The 20,311-nt window shown below is 34.2% G+C and overlaps 2 protein-coding genes across 5 annotated transcripts in view; one reads left to right on the forward strand and one right to left on the reverse strand.

The window, feature by feature from the left end:
* Positions 1-351: 351 nt before the first annotated feature.
* Naglu (N-acetyl-alpha-glucosaminidase) lies at positions 352-8,756 on the forward strand. The gene is made up of 14 exons (XM_072015548.1): positions 352-473; positions 575-738; positions 1,943-2,121; positions 2,667-2,885; positions 3,896-4,123; positions 4,591-4,654; positions 4,715-4,860; positions 5,280-5,364; positions 5,454-5,603; positions 5,951-6,093; positions 6,181-6,340; positions 6,629-6,819; positions 7,281-7,666; positions 7,938-8,756. Exons 1-14 carry the CDS (start codon positions 392-394, stop codon positions 8,051-8,053), a joined length of 2,313 nt encoding a protein of 770 aa, XP_071871649.1. The 5' UTR covers positions 352-391; the 3' UTR covers positions 8,054-8,756.
* LOC139993634 (uncharacterized) overlaps positions 8,356-20,311 on the reverse strand; it is a 98,470-nt gene continuing 86,514 nt past the window's right edge. For 3 of the 4 annotated variants that reach the window (XM_072015546.1, XM_072015543.1, XM_072015544.1), the window contains 3 exons: positions 16,403-16,792; positions 13,127-13,326; positions 8,356-12,721 (listed from right to left, as the gene is read on the reverse strand). In XM_072015546.1, the coding sequence (XP_071871647.1) occupies positions 12,640-12,721; positions 13,127-13,326; positions 16,403-16,792 (672 nt within the window). In that variant the 3' untranslated portion in view covers positions 8,356-12,639. Of the gene's footprint in view, positions 12,722-13,126; positions 13,327-16,402; positions 16,793-19,991; positions 20,273-20,311 lie in introns of those variants that run through there. The other variant, XM_072015547.1, reaches the window with a different exon arrangement.

Consider the following 20,311-nt stretch of genomic DNA (forward strand, 5'->3'; position numbering starts at 1 on the left):
AGAGAAACAGCAGTTAACGTTCACAAATTTCACACAACACCATCACCTTTGAAACAACTAAGCGAGCATTTTTTCATTTACTTTCTTCGTTACTCTTCTTTGTTTTTAAAAAGTGTATACAATTTTTCATACTTATATCTTCCAAGTAGAGAGATCTTGTAACAGTTTGTAGGTCAGCTGAAAGCTTATTTCGCGAGTGATACGAACGAAGACTCCGAGACGAATGGCGTATGGTCGCGAGAGTAATTGCATAGCAGATAAATGGTAATCGGAGGCCATGTTAGATAAAGAGAAATGGTAGAAGAGTAGGGAGACTATAAATAGTAATACGTTCACAAGTACCATCTCTTTCAATAGTTCCAGTCTTTCAGACACGACACGTTCATGCATCATGTTGATCCATTCGTTACTCGCGTCCATCGTTTTTCTTTCCGGATCTCTGACAGTTTTCTGTCGCGATCCAAAGCCAGACGGTAAGCAGAATCTTTCTTCATTCTCCTATTCCTATAATCGTCATATAATATGTAAAATATAATTACAGTATAAAAAGATTAAAAAATGAAAATTTGAACAGCGTTTCAGAACACTTTGGGTCACATTAAGCCTCAAACTTCACCGGAAGTGCAGGCTAAGGCTGCCAGAGGTGTTGCTGAAAGATTATTGGGACACGAACGTGCTGCAAAATTCCTAATGTCGGTGAATCCTGATCTTGGTCCTACTGGATTAGATACCTTCTCGGTAACTCGTACATCACGTTATAATTGTGTACAGATAAGCACAGTGCCGTGAATAATTGTAAATACAATTGTGTTCCTAGACTTTTCACAATATCGAAACAACAGTTGACAGGATCGTTCGTATAATTTCATGTTGCGATACAAACCGAATCTGAAGATACGATAAGCGAAAATTTTCTTCTTTCGAACTCTGGAAGAAATCACATTTTCTTTTAAACTTGCGTTCTCGGCTATATAAACTCTCTGTTAATTTCACTACCTTCTCATTCAATATTTAGAGCATTTTTCTTTATTTCTCATTGCTTTTGTTAATCACAGTGTTAGGCACACTATCCAATAATCTTTTTATCCGGTTAACTGCGGAATTTAGTTTTAAAAATCTCTCGTGGTATTAGGTCGTGGAGTGCGTAGATAAATACAAGTGACGACTAGTATACTCGTCAAACGCAGTTAACCGGTCAAAGTTTCGTTTTGAATATCCACCTACCCGGGTTTTATTCTTTTTTTTTTTCTTTTACGTTCAACGATATTTTCTATAGGTAGCTTCTTCTGATCGTAAACTTTTTTGCTAGAATTCTCCGCAGGATTGAACGATGACCATGATAATAATCCTATTTCAAAATCTTGAAACCATATTTTTGTAGCAGCTGCCTTCTTGAATAGGGGCATGGTCTTGTTGAAAAATTACCTTTTTGCCGTCTACTTCAGTTACAGAAGGGCAATAAGATCGCAATGTAAGATCTTCTGATCTATAGTGTACAATTTACATTCACAAAAGCGAGTTCACGTAACGTATCCAGGCACGAGCAATGTTTTCTTGGAAATATTGAAGAAATAATGCAAAATACTCGTTTTGGTTTATAATTATTCACAGCACTAGATACGGATAGATATTTGAGTCCGCAAGCTTCCAACCTACGCTCCCAAGTTTGATAAAGACCACGACCTTGCACTTGATACTGTATGGCCTTATTAGTATAGATATATAGATATATATCTATTATATATAGACATACAGACTATATAATATGGAATTGATATAATAATGGTAATTCCAGAGTTATGAATAGTTTGTTCTACTATAAGTGTTTGAAACAGCAAAGAATTGCAATTCTTTGGTATCCTTGTGCCTTCAAAATTCCCATAAATGCGTAAAAATCAGTAGTCTACTTGTTGCGCAACCGCAAATTCAACTTAATTGCCAGATCAAGAAAAACTCTTTGGATCAAGTGGAGATCTTTGGCAGTTCCGGCGTGGCTGTAGCTTGGGGCTTGCACTACTACCTGAAGACTTATTGCAACGTTCACATTTCATGGGAGGGGAATCAAATCGAACTTCCTCAGAGTTTACCAGATGTTCGAGTAAAAGTCACGTCCAATGATAGGTACAAAGTTTCAAGCAAAGAAGATGAAACCACTCGTAAACCGCAAGGGAAGAATACGATAAGTCATATTTTGTATGAAGCAGCAATTGCTCAATTCACTGCAACGTCAATGAAACCTATATTATCAAACTATGTTGCAATTTGGTTTCCGGATAAAATATATAATCAACATTTTAAGAACATCGACATAAATACATTTGTCAAATCCATTTGCTCCTGTGTAATCTTCATCTGTCTTTCTCTTCGACACTATTTAATTATTGAATTAGGCTTGGTAGAATTATTTATATATTATTAGATTTAGAATTATCTAGTATTATACGTATTGCACATTTTAAGAACATCTGAATGTCACAAAGCTAGTCGTCAGACTATTAAAATTAAAATTATTCATTAAATTATATAACAGATTGCTCTTGTTTCAACCATGTCACGCTAAATGTAACATGAGAATTCGAAAATCGACAAAAATTGATTTATCTGGTCCTTCTCGTGTAATCGACAATTGTTTCTTTCCTATGCTACTTAATCCATGAATCGCACAGGTTTAGGTACTATCAGAACGTATGCACTCTGGGTTACTCTTTCGCATGGTGGCAATGGGATCACTGGGAAAGAAACATCGACTGGATGGCCCTTAATGGAATCAATTTGGCTCTTGCTTTTAACGGGCAAGAGGCAATCTGGCAGAGAGTATACCTCCAATTGAATTTCACTTCAGACGAGATTAATGAGCACTTTGCCGGGCCAGCATTTTTGCCTTGGTAACCCTTACAATGCTTTTCGTTACAATAATCCTGACATTCATAACGTAATTCCGAGTATACTTCTCAAGTATATAATGAATTCTGCAGGTGTTCATTTAGAGGTAGACAGCGTGTCTTTATGCAAATTTATATCTTTGTGAACATACCTAAAGATATGAAAATTGAATGGCAGCTTATTTCATTCATAAATTTTATTAATTCAGATTTAATGGAAGTTGTAACTATTACTATAATGAATAATTTTGCATATTTTATATTTTTATAGTTTCTGAATTTTCAGATTTTCTATAAATCCATCAATATCTGCAGTATATTGATGAAACATTTCTTTATCTGTTTGTTTATCTCACTTAGAACATCTGCTCTAGTTATGAAACTGTTTGTATTTAACTGTTGATTTCCCCGGAACAGAAAACATTGTAGAATTATCGATAACTTTCTGGTATTTTGGAAGATTATCTATTTGACGAATCATTGAAGAGACACTTTCTCCGTTTACCTTGACTTAGCGCAATCAATAGGTCCAAAGTTTCATTTGTAATTTTCAATATCTTATGGTTACTATACAATTTCTTCAATCATGGAAATTATTAAGTTCTCAATTATTTGTTGGTTTCTGAAACTTGGTTCTTCATTCAAGATTAATTGTGCTAAATTTGTCAACCACCAAGTCTGAAACTTGATTTTGTAAAAAAAAATGAGCCGAGATCAACTTTGCTAAATCTATAAAAATTTAAAATTAGCAGAGAAATGGAGAAGACTTGACATCTTAATGTTTTAGAATTAGCTTCTAATTCTTCTTGTTGAAACTTAATCTTTGTATCAAAAAATTGATTTAAAAATTGTAGTGAAAAGAAGATTTCAAAGTCTTCAATCTTCGGAATTACTTCATTTAGGAATTCTATAAGTCAAAAGAGAATTAAATGTGAGAAACTGATCCACCGCAATTTTTTAAACGACTGGTTAGTTGTTCTTCCATGCAATTTTCATTCTAATCCTCTAATTAGGTCTAGAATGGGTAACATTCGAGGTTTTGGCGGTCCTCTAACCTCAAGCTGGCACGAAAGATCGCTTCGACTGCAGCACAGAATCCTTCAAAGGATGAGGGAATTAGGAATAATCCCTGTTCTTCCTGCTTTCAATGGGCACGTTCCTAGAGCTTTCCCCAGACTATTTCCAGGAGCCAACGTGACAAAAAGTGTGACATGGAATTCGTTTTCAGACAAATATTGTTGGTAAGAAAAAAAGAATTTCTTATTAATATAATCTTATGTTACATATCTATCATCGTATTATTGAATTTTACAATTATTGATAGTATTTACTTGATCTTTAATTTTTCAGATCGCAATAAAAAATTGCGATAAACTGTCATTTTTTCTTTCTTCCAAGCAAACGAAATTTTGATAATAAAATAGTTAAGAAACAATGTATACTTTCTTTGTGATATTTTGGATATAGATGTACATAATATTAATTAATCAATGATAAGATGTATTGATACGTTACTCAATTTGTATCACCGATTAAATCTTGCTTGCTTGCAGCTTTATCGTTCAGAGATAACGGATTGCTATTATTTAGAGAAAATGATAAGCTAAGCCTCCACTGTTGTTGCACTTTAAACATTGTCAAGATTATCATTTCTTACTTTTATGCTATATCTTACTATTTCTGAATGAAGATACAAATCTATTTTCAGCCCTTATCTTTTGGAACCTACAGATCCCCTGTTTCATAAAATTGGAGAACAATTTTTGAGAACGGTAGGTGAAATCTAAAATTCTTCCAAAGGATATTTCCACCTCTGTGTTCGTGGTTTCCAGTATATCAAGGAATTTGGAACCGATCACATATATAATTGCGATACTTTCAATGAAAACGAACCCCCCACCAGCGAGCTGAAATTTTTGAGGAACGTAGGACATTCGATTTTTCAAACGATGCTCAGTGTTGATCCACAAGCGATATGGTATTACGATATATTATATTAATATTATATACTAACGTATATTAACATATATTAATAATCTGTTAATAAGTTTATTAGTGTAATCATTTATTAATCTAATAATAATAATTGGTAATTTACAGCTTCGATGGAAAATTTGAAATAGCTTCCTCCATTTTACTGATATCTTATTTCTCCTAATTATTAATTGGAAATTAATTTTGCAGATGTTAGGCTGCCAAGAGTCTGAGTTGAAATTTTGTAAATTGTTTTAAATCTTTGGAAGATATAATAATTCCAATCTTTTAGTCAGTAGCATGTGTAGATATATATTACATTAATAATCTTTTTTATGGGATAATTTGCAGAAAATGCAAAGTAGTATTATAACGAAATTGGAAACTATTTTCCGATACACAAAAGTGAAATTATTTTTCAAGGTTGATGCAAGGATGGCTCTTTGTTCACGATGCTGTCTTTTGGACAGAACCGAGAATAAAGACTTTCTTAACCTCGGTTCCATTGGTGAATATGCTTAAAACAGACATTTGAATGAATCTTTTAAAAGCTCATACAATACTTATCTTTTTTCTGATCCTCGTTTTTTAACTTAGGGAAGACTGATAGTATTGGACCTTCAATCAGAACAATTCCCGCTATACGGTAAACTAAAGTCCTATTATGGCCAGCCATTTATTTGGTGCATGTTGCACAATTTTGGTGGGACTCTTGGAATGTTTGGTTCTGCTCAAATTATTAATCGCGTAAGTTTTCTACAAAAATGTACTCTCTACAATCTTCTACTCTCAAATTTCATCACTGGCGCGCACGTACGCCATGTTCTGAACGTTCGTTCACAAAATGGCGCTCTCTTTTACCACCTTACATAACCTCAACACGCGTAAAAAGAAGATTCGAATTATATAGCGATACAACACTATAAGATATTTAACATTTGAAAAGAGTGGAAGATTTCTTCAGTCTTGACTTGCCAAAATTAATTTGTAATAGTTTTTTAATTATCTAAAATTGAATTTTTCATTAAAAAAATTCAATCGCGATTAACTAACAATGAAATAATTTTGTTGCGTGATTACCGATTGTTTTTCAGCGAGTTTTCGAAGGAAGAAACATGGAAGGAAGTACAATGATCGGGACAGGTCTGACACCAGAAGGCATAAATCAAAATTATGTTATTTACGAGTTGATGAACGAGATGGCTTATCGTCGAGAACCTGTCAACTTGGATAATTGGTGGACAAATATCTATTAATTTTTCCATTAGAAAAATAATTGCGTACAAAATTACATATTCATAAATTGTAACATTCACTGTTTCAGGTTCGAAGATTATGCTACTCGAAGATATGGAGCATGGAATGAGTATGCGGTTGCAGCATGGAAGAATTTGGGTAGTACTGTATACAATTTCCGAGGCATTTCGAAAATTAGAGGGAAATACGTGATTACCAGGCGACCGAGTTTGAATCTCGCTCGACTGGTGAGCTTAATTACTATTCTCTTTGAAGTTCTACCAGATTTTTCCCTATACTATTCCAAAGCTGCAGCTATCGTAATTTAAAAGAGAACAAAGTTCTGCTAACATAAAGGCAATCATTATTTCATGTATACAATTTCGATAAAAGTTTATCTAATAACCAGAACCGGTTAGAAAATTAATATAATGTTCAATCAACCCATTAAGAGTCAACGTTGTGTTAACTCTGATAAAAATGATCTAGTCTTTTAAATGATTTATTAAATGTGTATAATATGGTACATTGCACAGACTTGGTATGATCCGGAGAAGTTCTATTCTACTTGGTACATATTCCTTCAAGCGAGGCTCGGAAGACGAAACAGCACCCTCTACCGACATGATGTGGTTGATATAACTAGACAAGCTCTTCAACTAAAAGCGGATAAAATTTACTCTACTTTAGTCGAATCGTTTAATCAAAAGAATGTGACAGCATTCAAGTAAGTTCTGGATTTGAGATTACTGAGTGGATTAAAAGTTCTATTATCTGCGGTAGATCATAGGTTGAAAGTTCTATTACCTACAACAGATAGTACATGACACCTACCTACAATAGGTATTAGATAAATTCTAGCAATTTCATAATTCATTAAATTTCAAAGAGATATATTATTATTATTATTATTATTATAATCTTCGTATCATTTCAATATTATTAATTATTAGATTGAGGATTTTTATGCGTTTATGCGTTATTTAAAGATGTAAAAATAGAATTTGCATAATATGCAGAAATACACATGGAAACTATCTAAGGTAAAACAGTTTTGGGGATCTATAAAATATTCATAAAAAAATGTTAAAGAATAAATTTACTTAAAAAAGTATAAATTTGCATAAAAATCCCTAGCCTGAAAATGTGTTTGATTTATTCTAAAATTATAACTGGTCATACATATAGATTGCAAGCTGATCGTCTATTGGAACTGTTCGATGACCTCGAAGCCATCTTAGCATCCAGTGAAGACTTTTTATTGGGAACATGGCTAGAAATGGCGAAAAATCTGGCTACTGACGATGCGGAGTCGAAATTGTATGAGTACAACGCGAGGAATCAGATTACTTTGTGGGGACCACGAGGAGAGATTAGAGATTACGCGAACAAACAGTGGTCAGGAATTGTCTCGGATTATTTTAAACCTCGCTGGGCTATTTTCCTGGATGGGCTTAGTACTAGTCTAACAAAAGGAACGAGCTTGAATATCACGAGGATCAACGAAAGGATTTTCAAAGAAGTTGAAAAACCGTTTACGCTTTCCAGAAAAATTTATCCAACAAATGCGACAGGTATAAGATAATTTGCAATCCGGAAATTTTTATAGTTTTCTTCTTATTGAAATTGTTCAGTTAGAGCTTTATAACATTAAATATTAAAATCTAAGTTTCTTAATATAGAAAATTTAAGGGTCAAGCTTATACTGTGCTTTTGAATGTAGAAATTTTTGGCTCTGAAATATTGAAATCGCTAATTTTTGATACCGGAAGTTTGGAATCAGAATTTTTGGCCATCTCGAATTTACAGTACTTTAATTTTGACTTAGAAACGTTTTGTTCACAGGAGATTGCATCGACATAGCAATGCGAATTTTATCCAAATGGTGTCAACCGTCCATATTTGATTTATTCAGATTCATGAAATATTTAAATGTTAGGAAAGACAAAGGAAGAATGTAATATTTCAATTATTATCGTTCAAAGTGATTTAGCTTGTTACTGGTCACATTCATCGTAAAAGTTGTTAAAAGTTGTTAGTAAAAATTAATATTGTTGTAAATGATAAAACGCTGTGAATAAAATGCAGAGATTCATAAAGAAAACATAGAAACTTAATACCATATGCAACTAATAGTTAAAAGAAATGTATGTATATATGTATGCAGGATGTTTAAAAAATTGTACATAAAATATTCATTATGAATATCAATGAATCGTTCATTTCATATTCATTAGAACATTGGTTAAAATATGGGAGCATGAACTTTATAAAGATCGTTATTATTGACAAAAGGACACTCTACAACAGTCGAATAAAATTACAGAATTGGAAACAACAACGACAGATTCGAGCCGAGAGCAAAAAGGGGGAGAATCGTAAATTCGCCTAAGAATTATATAAAAAGGAGTTACACACGATTCACAAATACCTGTCCACTGTACCAAGTACATCGGCTAGACCCGTGAATTATCGATAAAAGTACTACATAGATACATACTTCGCTCCTTGCTCGTCTTCACTGGTCAATATTATGGCAGTAGACGACTAAACGTAATCACTTCCGACCGACCGACTGTTTTTTCTTTCGTCTATTAAAAATAACGAACCAAAATCGCCTGTGAGATTGATTGTCGAGAAAATCAATACACTAGTCGAAAATGTTAGCCAACTCTCGCTTCACTTGAATCGCCATGTTGGATTTGGTCACAGCGTCAGTTAACGACCTCTCGCGGTTTCAACGATCGATTTTTCTTTCGTTTCGCGTTAGATATCGATCACCAACACGATCGCCTATAATCGATCCCTCAATTGGCCAATTTATGACGATCGTTTGAAATATTCTCGTTCTCAAATGGAAAATTTACGATTTACTCTATTTATAATAGACTTTCAAAGATTTCGAAATTTATCTGTTTTAGATTATAAGCTATTTAGCTGTCTCTAAATGAATTACTGGGTATTTTCATTGCTTTTGTTTGGGTATCTAACTCGTCGAGTGAAATTGACTGTCAATTGAGGGCCAATCCTACTTTACACGTGATTTGGTTTATTTTATTACAAGTAGATTAAGAAACATAGTGCGCATCTAATACGAAGTACAAAATATCTTGTGCATTTCGTAAGAATATTTGTAACGTGTGAGATACATCCATTATCATACACGAAAGTGTACCGCCGTGGGTAAAAATGTCATCGAAACCTGAGCCATTGAATAACGTTTAGGAGATTTTTATCGACGACGGAAGAAATATTTCTGGGGATACGTAATATTTTTATTCGAGATCAGTGGAAAATTTTTAAATATTCTTAATAGTAATCTAAATCGAAATTCTCTAAGCTCGAGGAGATAATGATAAAAATTCGTATCTTTTTTTTTGTGTGTTTTTTTGTTTCGCTTTTAGATTATTACATCATGCTTCGAGGTAAAATTTCAAAAATTTTTTAGGGTAGAATCAAGATGGAAGAAAGTGTAAGCTTTGATACATAGAAAGCAAATTATGTTTAGAGTAAGATTGGATGAAATTTTTCAGCTCAAAATATTACATACCATCAGAAATATCGTAAATATAAGATTCTAGTCTTTTTATGATACACATACCCGTAACAATTAGACGCAGAAGGCCTACCGATGCACCACATGTCTTTCTTTGAGATCTTCTTAGTGCGAATGCAGCGCGATCTGAAGTTTAACTCTTTAAATACAAACAATTCGTCGTTCATGTTGCCTCACAGTTAAGAAACATCCTCTATACCAACCAATATCATCGAAACAGGTATTTTACAATTTTAAGTGGCTTTACTTTCTTCATTACATTCTTCTATCTATTTATAAAAATATATACTGCACTACAGATTATTTCAAAATTTGACGAATAAATGAAATATTAGCCATCGGTAGACGATCTATTGACGTCGTTTTGCTCTTACAGCTACTGTTACTTGCTAATAAATAGACTGCGAATATTTATACAAATTCATATTTTTATAAATATCATTGAAAAAATGGGAGCTAAGAGTTCCAGCAGAATTGTTTTTTTTTCCTCTTTTATTAAACAACGGGTATTATTATTAACGGCTATTTAAATATTTTCTATATTATATGTATTTTTGTATATTTTACGTGCATTCTGCGCATTTTTGTATGTTCGCGTTGCCCATAAATGCATAAAAATCCGCAGCCTACTGATAAACGTTGATAACACCAGGAAACGGATGTCTAGTCGCCAACGTGGGCATGTTTGTGAATCCTGTCGTTTCAGGAGAATTCGTGAGATCAGGACATGATATGATCATCGAATGTATCCGGTCGTGAGGTTCGACGGTTATCGATTAAATTCAAATACACATTTGTGGTCCCCCGGATATCAGTAAAGTCCAACGAAATCACGAATCTGACTTTGGTTATGTTCGCTTGGTCGCGTGCTTCGCACTATCCGCGAGACTTAAGTTTCTTTTTATATACAGGTCACATCAATTTGTTCGTGGCTTCGTTTTACTTGGGCTAGGAAAGACGATCTTGCGATTCGAGGTTAGAACTTACGATCAGCTGATTACATTAGGTAAAGTGGTATAATTTTAAGGGGTACTTTCAATTTCATTAAATTTAATATTATTATGCTATATGATCATGCTTCAGAGACATTCTGTGTATTAATCCTACCGCAATCATCGAATTCTTCCACGTATTAATAATGATTCCATCTCAATTTTCTTAAAATCAAACATTTCTTAACGATAGAAGAACACAATGTTCGGTCGAAAATGGCCCAAAGAACACAGGAGGGTTAACGTGCTATGATTTTCGTTAAAAGATCGCACGATCGTTCTTCCCGATTCCGCGTTGAATTTTTCGAGGATACGTATATAAACAAAGGCAAACCACATATTATAGAGCTTAAATAAGAATACGTAAAGGAACTGACATCCTCGTAACGAATAGAGGTTAAAACGAACATAAAATTACAATTTTTTTGGAAACGTTGATACCTAAACCGTGTGTTACGAAAAAGACTTTTATCGAATCGCTTAAATCACGTAGAAGTACGAAAATTGCACGATTGCATCACAGAAGAATAGAAATAAAAAAGCTCGTCGAGAATCAATGTTCCATTCTCGCGATAACGTGAGTGTAAAACGATGTCGTTGTCTCAACAGGCTATTCTTTCGAGCCCCTTACGTTCTAACGTGGATAGAAAATACGGTTAATTCTATCAGCATTCAGCTGGCAAAGTTCGCCCTCTACCTAACGCTACTTACAATTAGTTAAAGTTCGTAAGTAAAACGCCATCTGGCTTCCAAGTGTCTCATTAACCTCTTCAGACCAAATCCTTTACAATTTAAACGAACTTCCTATTTTTTAAATTGGAAGTATAAATGAGAAAAACTTTTTCTATTTTAGAAATCTCTTGTATCGTTGGGTTAATTTTCTTATTTTAAAAATTAGTTTAATGAAGTATGGTGTGTCAATTGATTTGTTAAAATAAACTAATTATTACATCCAATTGTAGTCCTCAAACTCAGTCGATTAAGATCATCGGAAAATACAAAACAAAATTTAGAAAATTTTAATTTAAATCGCAATGAAGTATCAGTGATTCAGATTTTTAAAAAATGTAACTTTGTAAATATTTCCAATAATATTTCAAATACATACATATTCATATAAGAATATTTTGTAGTATCCTAGTTATTTGCTATTTATTAAACCAAACAGAAATAATTTTGTAAATATTTTATAACATTCGAAGAGTACACAGGATATAATTAGTATTTTAAAAATGTTCTACAATACCATATTTATTTAAAGACTAGAAATGAACGTCATCTGAAGAGGTTAGCAGACAATTGAAAATATATTTATCATATATTTAAGTTCCTTCTTACATCTACGTTCGAAAATTTGGTTCAGCCGAGAATAGTCCAACCTAGTTTTTATTCTCGTTAATTTGACCGTCTACGCTGACAGTTTCATAGCGTTTCCTTAAATTAATTTCAGCTTGTCTTTTCTCCAGCTGTTTTCGAACTGTAGCAACGAGTTATTTCTAAATTCGTTACTTTCAGGTTTCACAAATCGAGGAAGTACCGTCTGGCGAGTTTAAGGCGAATTCGCAAATGAACGCCGCCTCTAAACAGGCCGTCTGTCGACTCTAAATCGTACAGCCGAGTAATCGGCTTTGGTACATGATCGACAAATTATTTTATAATTTTTAATATTCGCGACACGTTGTTTTTGAAACTAACTGTCCTCGCGAAAAGTAGCCGTTTCCAAGCTATTTCAAGACTTTCGCTGTTTTTTTTTTTTTAAATTTATGTAAAATTGTGCCATTAAAATATTTTGGAACAACGACTATCGAAAGAAATTTTTAAAACAATTTTTAGCTGTTCAAAATCCTAAAGAAACGTTCCAAGTCGAAAATATAATATGAATCTTGCACTAGTTAATTTTACTACATCATCGAATGTTAAGTCGGCTCATACCGTGTTCACCAACCGATTGGTTGAACGTGATTTCCTTCGACGTGTTGATCCGATTTGTTTAAAGATATCACCGTTTTTCGACCTCCGTTTCTTGGCTGGATGCTTCCGTCACCGGAGGCAGAGGACTGTCTATGGATATTTGTCTGAAACTTTTTTCAAAAACACAGACGAGAAAATAAGAATAATAAATTGTCATACATTTCAATGAAATTAGGACAATGATTTTATAAATAGAGGCAGTTTTATTTTAAACTAAACGAATAAATGATAATTAGAGAGATCGAGAACCACTGTTTCAACTATAACCTTTTCAATTATGAGATACATTACGGGCGTAAATTAGTACAACCACGAAATTTTCCCCGAAAATTATGAAATATATCCAGTATCGATCGATAAAACAGAACAGTCATTAAATAAGAAATATATAGATAGGAAACATTGATATAAAATACCATTATTCAAGAACAATCAATTAATTTTGGATCACAATCAATCAGGTTTGGAGAACTTGGAGCTAAGATATCGAAAAGATTGAATCGTGAATAATTTACCTGCCGTTTGTTTGCCAATCGTAAGAATCTGGCGCGGAATTGCTTCTACCCGTTCTCTGAAATCGTTCCGACTTTGCATTTCTTATGGCTTTCCTCCCTGGTGAGGTCTCCTCAGCTCTTCCTGATGAGGATAGTTCTATGCTATCCACCGTTGCATCGGTACCCGCTGTTTTCCCACTTTTTTTCGGCAGGAAGGGATTCTAAACATCAGAAAACAATCCCTGACAATTTGAAAATGACATTATTCAAAAATATATTCTTCAGAACGATCAATTCTATCGATCAATATCTATCAAGCGTCCGGATACTTCTGAGCGCTAGTGTACCAGAAATAAAGTCGTGACAATTTATAGAAACAGCGAGAAAATCAGAGAAAAACGTCACACGCGAATAGATAATCTTTTCATGCTTCGATCCTTTCGCAACTTCACTGAACAACAACGTTTACGAAACGTGAGCAGAAATAAAAAGGATCTCTCGAGGAGCAGATAATCCTTCGAACGTTTAATTCTGAATACCATTGCTCGAACATTGTTCTCGATTCTAAGGGTAGGATTTCAAAGGATCTCTTGTGAAATTTTCGCGAATTTCCGACCTATTTTCGCGAGATCGCTTGAACCTTTGGTGAAAGCTGATAAGAGAAGAGGAGAAAAAACAAAAAAGAAAGATAAGAGGAGGGAGAAAAATAAAGCGAGAAAAACGCTTTACGCTTTTATGACATCGACACTCCACCGGCGTTATTGCCGTGTTTACGGAGCCGTCAACCTTCCTTGAACTCGGCTGATATCGACTGACTGTGCTCGTCAAATAATAAGGCCAGAGACGTGGCGCCGTGGCAAGAGCAGGAGGTAACTTTTCCACGCTACGGGAGCGGCCAGTATCGCGTCATAAACAGAGAAACAGAGAGGCTTGACCTCCCGTTGCTCGCCGCCCCAAGCGCAAGATCAAATGTCGGTCGCAATTGAAATTCAATGGCCGATTCTTTTATCCTAACGGAGACCGAACTGCTCCGAACGATTCTATGATACTCGATGCACAGTCTATTTGTGAGAAAGAACTCATGTTCTGGTACAACAAGGTCTGATTCAATTGCCTAATCGCCAATTTGCACTGATCCTATAGCTGGTAACGAAGTTTCAGGCACTCAAAGTCGCCAAGCCATCACTAGAGATTAGATTCCCATATCTCTTGTGTAACTGTTTATTGCTGAGCTTTTGTGATGATTAGGACTGAATTGATCCGAATGACTTCATAGTACTCAAACTGAGTTCCCTATAAAAAAAGAAACTAGTTTCTAGATTTAACAGATCGAAGTCACTGAACTACTGTCTTCACCACACTTCATATTTCATAGATTTCTACTAACAGTTTTCTATTATGATCGCGATTGACTGTTCCAAATGGCTTAATGTGCTCGATGAAAAGTCTCTATGGGAGAAAAATTTCATTTTCATGCCTATCTGAATCTGGCAGTTGCCTAATCGACGACGTCTATCTATAGCTCGCGACAAAGTTTCAATCGTTCAAGATCGTCGAGCATTTGCTATCCCCACCACATAGAATTCTATACGCCCTTTCATAACTTTTCACTGACGACCATAAAATAGGGAGTTCGGAGGCAATAAAAAGATTTGGTACTTACAATAACCTGACTATTGCAGAATTCGCAAGTTTCTGTAAGTCGAGATTCGAGTTTTCATAGTTATTTAATAAAAACATTAAAAATCGATTTTTATTATTTTCTAGCGGGGAATCGTACATATCTTCGAAATCTTTCATTCGTTAAAGTTAATCGCAAATGGAAAAATAAGGTCTCACAGTGTTCGGACGATGTCTACCACTTTTTTTCGTATTTTCTTTTTATCGCTTCATTTGCAGCCACGAAGGATCTATGTATTTAGTCGACGCGGGATATTCGAAGAATCACGAACAGTCAAGTGAATTTTTACGGTTGGCTACACTTTAACGGCGAGGTCTACGTTATTCCGACTTTTATCGCATCGACGTACAGTTGGCCATGGTGAAGGGCGAACAATCTCACGCGAACGTAAAGGATCCATTTCCCTTTAATACAATTATACGGGACAAGCTGGCAATAACTAGCGCTTCGTCCTAATATCACCCAAACTACGGTGAAGAGATAACCAAGGAGGGGTAAGAAAACTGCCACGGTATATAGAACGGCACCTTAACGACCTCGAGCATTAAAGTGAAAGGAAAGAATGGCAAAAAAAGTTTTACAAGTTGAATAGAAAAGTTCGTCAATTGGGATCATCAATAATAATTCACCTTCTAACCTTATCCTCTTAGAGAAATTAGCTAATAGTCGAGCATTTGTCAGGACCAATTTATGTGCGCGTCTCTCTACTGATATGAGAGTTTAAAACTAAGTAAGAAACAGTTTCAAAGTAAGAAACAGCTAAAAGATTCGTCATAACTCTTTTATTGAAAAAAAGAGAAGAAAAGAAAAATAGTTTCAATAACATCATAAAATATATTATATTAATGAATTCTATGATATTATACAGACGACATCTATGTTAGAATGTTATAGTTTAACATATAAGTACCTTATAATAGTGAATATAATTGAATATCAATTCTTTGTACTTTTAAAAGAGAGAAATGTTTATAGATGATTTAATACGAAGTTTAAATAAATGAACAAATGCATAAAAAGTTTTTAAATTTACATGAAAAGGTATATGAGACTTATGGACGATCTCTACTTTACCGATAGGCACGAGTTAGATGATATTTAGACAGAACACTCGTGGAAACAAAGGGTATTATAGTGCGTCAGATAAATGCAATTTATTGCATGATTTTGTGTTCGAGTAAAGCGGAGCATATATAAACTATAATTGGATTGTCAAAGGCCAAATCAGTAGCATAATACTTCAAACTAGTTGTGGGATTTATTAATTAAAGAGTGGTACTGGTTGCCAGGTCCGCGCCACAGCAGTTTTCACTTTACGAGCTAGAACTAATCTACAATTTATCGAATATCGATAATTGCTATTCACAAATTGCGAGCCAAATTATTTTAATAGTGTATTAATGGCGCCAAATATAAAATACTAACCCCCTCTTACTATTTTTGTAAACGTTAATTATCGAATTAAATTATTTTCTTTTTCTCAATCATACTAAGCAAAGTCAGCTATACCACGAATAATTCATACATAATCGTGAAATTTATTTTTATTTACATACAATAAATAACGTTAACAAGTTACAAATGGCGGCAAATTTAAACGATAGAATTCCACTTACCTGGAAACTGTGCTGTTTCAACATAGTTTTGATAAGAATCAACGTGTCGAGTTTGGGTATCCTTGTGACCACTCGTTCTACTTCTTCGTCTGTAACGGTAACCGGAAGTCGACAGTTGTCAGCCTCGCTTGGCAGTGGTTCAGCGCCACAATTGGTCAGCCAGGCATGTTCCTTGATATCTGATAACTTGATTCTCTCAGCTGGGTTTTTCGCCAGCATTTTCGCGATCAATTCACGAAGATTTTCCGAAACGACGGGTTTTTCCGGAAATTTTAACGGCTCGCTGCGTACCGCCGCTTGGACACCAATTATACTCCCAGCACCATCCCAAGGGATTTTTCCGGTCACTAAACAGTAGAGTGTCACGCCCATTGACCATACGTCGCATAACTGAAACACATGAAATATTCGTTTTTAATGGAAAATTATCTTAAACGCTTCCAATTTTTAATTCCACTTTTATTTTACTTTACATTTATTTTTCAGTTTTTAGAGAGGAAGATTAATGTTGGTATCCCCACTAATTTATTATCTGGAAGCTTTCCATGTTAGAGACTCATAAAATATTTTCACTGGCTCTTTTTACGACAGACTTGGTAAAGTTTCAACAAAATGTGGATTATAAATTGTTCCGGGACAGCGTGTCATAAAATATATATTTCATGCTTAAATATTCGTAACTTTCGAAAGAATTGCCTATCGTATGGTTGATTAAGCTTTTTTCTTCAAATATTACAATTCTTCCTGATTGCTCGAAGAAAACATAAAATGTGAATTCAATTTTTATCAAACCATTGAAATTCTCTCTTATCTTTAGGACGAAAGAAAAATTCCAAGATCGTCAGTTAAGAAACTGATTAGTAATTACAGCTCTTGAACAGCTAATGAACTGGGTAACGCGTCACTCTCGTGGACATTGAATTTTCCACAACTCCACTAGCTAAATCGATCGACTTGTCGATAAGGTCACGCGATACGTCCCCGTTGTAATCATGGAAATACACATGAAAGGGATGAAATTACTCTAGTCTACGTCAAATTACACGTTCGGTCGTCTGTATGACAGACGGCGTAATAATGTGTTGTGATCGTTAATCCTATCTTACTGTTTAAATTGAATCAGATATATATCGTTCTCTTGTATCACTACCGTTCTGATTTTAGCCAAAGATTAACAACCCGTAGCTAGTTTAAGTACGCCTACACTGCTTCAAATTAGGTTAATTATTGGTTATTAAAGAGATTCGAAGATCTTAATTCCACTTAAGTTCGTGGACCTGATCTGGACGAGTCAATGGTATTAAAGACGTTAGAATTAAAGTTAATACTTTTGTAGGCGGTGATTTATCCGTTTCTTGAAAATTCGATAGGTTTTCAAGAGAAATATTATGTTGTATTTAATAACAATATCGATAATATTTTATTACGTTTCGTTATATTTAATACGATTTTAATACAATAATTTATGATATTATAATTTTTATGTTACACGGGAGAATGTTACAAAAACCTATCAATGTTTCAATTTATAGTAACTCGAAGTTTGATCGTCGAATGTAGGTGGAATGAAAAATTAATCGAGTTAAAAATACTATATCAACCGAACTGGACTCGACTTATCAACTAGACTCAAAGTTAATCCAGGCACGATTCAGCATAAAAGAAAGTTAAATTAAACTCCATGTCACAGTTGTTACGTCGAACGTGTCACGGTCAATCTAAGTAAAATGGCGTGGCCCTATGTGACCCAACTTTCTTATCAAAAAGTTTCAGGGTACGTGTAACGTGGCCACACATATACAAACGGCGAGTCAACTATATATTTACTACGTGTGTGTACATCGTTGCTTGTGCAATAAAGAATGCCATCTTTTTTATTTTATGCACGGTTACTATTTTTTGCTTTTTTTTTTTTTTTGAACCAATATTTTTTATACATTTTTCAAAATCCTTTACTGACCGCAGCGTTTTCTTTTAACATGTTAGAAATCATTTCATTTTCCTTCAAAAAACTTTGTCCCGTTTACGTAAACCTTCCCGAGTTCACGTTTAAAGGACCGTACTTTGGAGGGGTGAACCGTAGTTTCACCCCTTAAATTTGAGCTACCACAGCTATAAAAAAAAAAAAAAAGAAAAAAATACAAATCTACTATCTATGATTGTTTGGTAGCATATCTATGATTGTTAGGTAGCACGAGTGACATCGATCTTTTATACTGTTCGTAAAATATGCAAGTGAACTTGAAGTACAAAGAAACGTTTCCGGTTGGACAATTAGGCCAAAGCTTGATCATGCGTTTCAGCCTATGCATTTAACGTGGTATCGAGCTATAAACCTATGAATAATTTAACATTTCTTTTTTCGCATTTTCTGACAGTGTATATGATAATTTTAGAAATATACACATACACAGAATCCTATGTTCGAACATGTTATATTAAAGAAATGATATCTGTATGAATTAAAAATTTAAGATCGTGCTCCTGTTAAACTACATTTTACAAATTGGTTTTTCGCAATATCTTGAAATTTAGTTGTTGCTTACGATCGATAAATTTTGTTGACGAGTTCCAAATGATGATGACCCAGCAGAAGACTTATGACACGTCTATGGAAGATTCTATTCTTTCTTATTTAAGCAGTTAAGCGAATTCACTTGAGATTCGCGTGTTCGCTGTTGCAGTTGTATTATGTAAATTACGTTACATAATCAGATTCCGAGAGTCACTTTCCTCGTATGCGAGGAAAAAGTATTCCTAGTTTTTTTTTTTTTTTTTTTTACAAATTACACATTTGCATAAGCACGTGCACCGTATCATTTGTAAAACAAATTTCGTCTCTTCTTTTCAGATTTAGTTTGCGTACACTCGTGCATTTATGTCAAACGTTCTTAATTAAAGTTGGTTTGTCTTCATTAACCGTTAATTCCGCGATCATACAAGTTTTTTGCTAATACGCTAATAGGTAATATGGCATAATCGATATCGCTGTTAGCGTCATAATCTAATTATGTCAATGCAATTAAAAAAAGGAATAATTTTAGATCAGTTACACAAAGATAAAGGTTTATTTTAAAACTGGACAGTAGATGTACGGAATTTTACAAAAAGACACAAACATTATAAACATATTTTTGAGATGTAATCAACAGGACGATAAAAATGCTTAACTCCAAAAGTAAATGTTTGCTTCATCGATCAATTTGATGCTCAACGACAGAGATCGTTAAGTTTTATTTGAGGAAGAGATAAAGTGTAACCATTTGAAACAATGAATCATTTTAACCGCACAACTTGTTGTATGTTTATCTTAAAAAGTCGTATCAACTATGAGCAAATGGAAAGAAAACAATTTTGAGAGCAAGCGTTGTCGTATTGCGAAAAAAATGTTTGTTATTCAAATGCGTGCGAAATACGACATTTAAAATGCAAATTATTTGTTATTTTACTTAAAACAGGCAATTCTCTGCATAACAGTAGCCTTTATTTCAAATAAAATTTGCACGGACAATTCATTTCAAAACTCATTTGTCTCATTTCAAATAGAGTATCGCACTTCGCACTTAATTTTTAAAATTTACTACAAAACCAATTTTAACAGCTATTTAATAAAAATCGTGCTAGAAGGCCTCTCGAACGACCCAATGAAATTACACCAAATCCTACTACGAACAACCGAAAATGTGACTTATCATATCCTTTTTCCTATGTTCACTTGCTAAAGAAGATCGGCTATGGATGTCCTCCATTTACGATCACAATTGGCATCGCAAAATTCAAGTGGAACAATGGCACCCAAGAATACCGACACGACTGAACTGAGAGAAAGAAAGAGAGAGAAACAGAGCCGGCGTCATAATTCTCCGCCGCCTATAAATACGGGGCGAAATTGAAAATCGATCAGACGAT

The sequence above is a fragment of the Bombus fervidus genome, chromosome 13 (assembly GCF_041682495.2).
Source record: "Bombus fervidus isolate BK054 chromosome 13, iyBomFerv1, whole genome shotgun sequence".
Lineage (NCBI taxonomy): Eukaryota > Metazoa > Arthropoda > Insecta > Hymenoptera > Apidae > Bombus > Bombus fervidus.

Coding starts and splice junctions, on each gene's coding strand:
- Naglu (XM_072015548.1), top strand. CDS start 392: ATGTTGATCCATTCGTTACTCGCGTCCATCGTTTTTCTTTCCGGATCT. Junction 2,122..2,666: donor AAAGTCACGTCCAATGATAG/GTACAAAGTTTC, acceptor TGAATCGCACAG/GTTTAGGTACTATCAGAACG. Junction 5,365..5,453: donor TCTTAACCTCGGTTCCATTG/GTGAATATGCTT, acceptor TTTTTAACTTAG/GGAAGACTGATAGTATTGGA.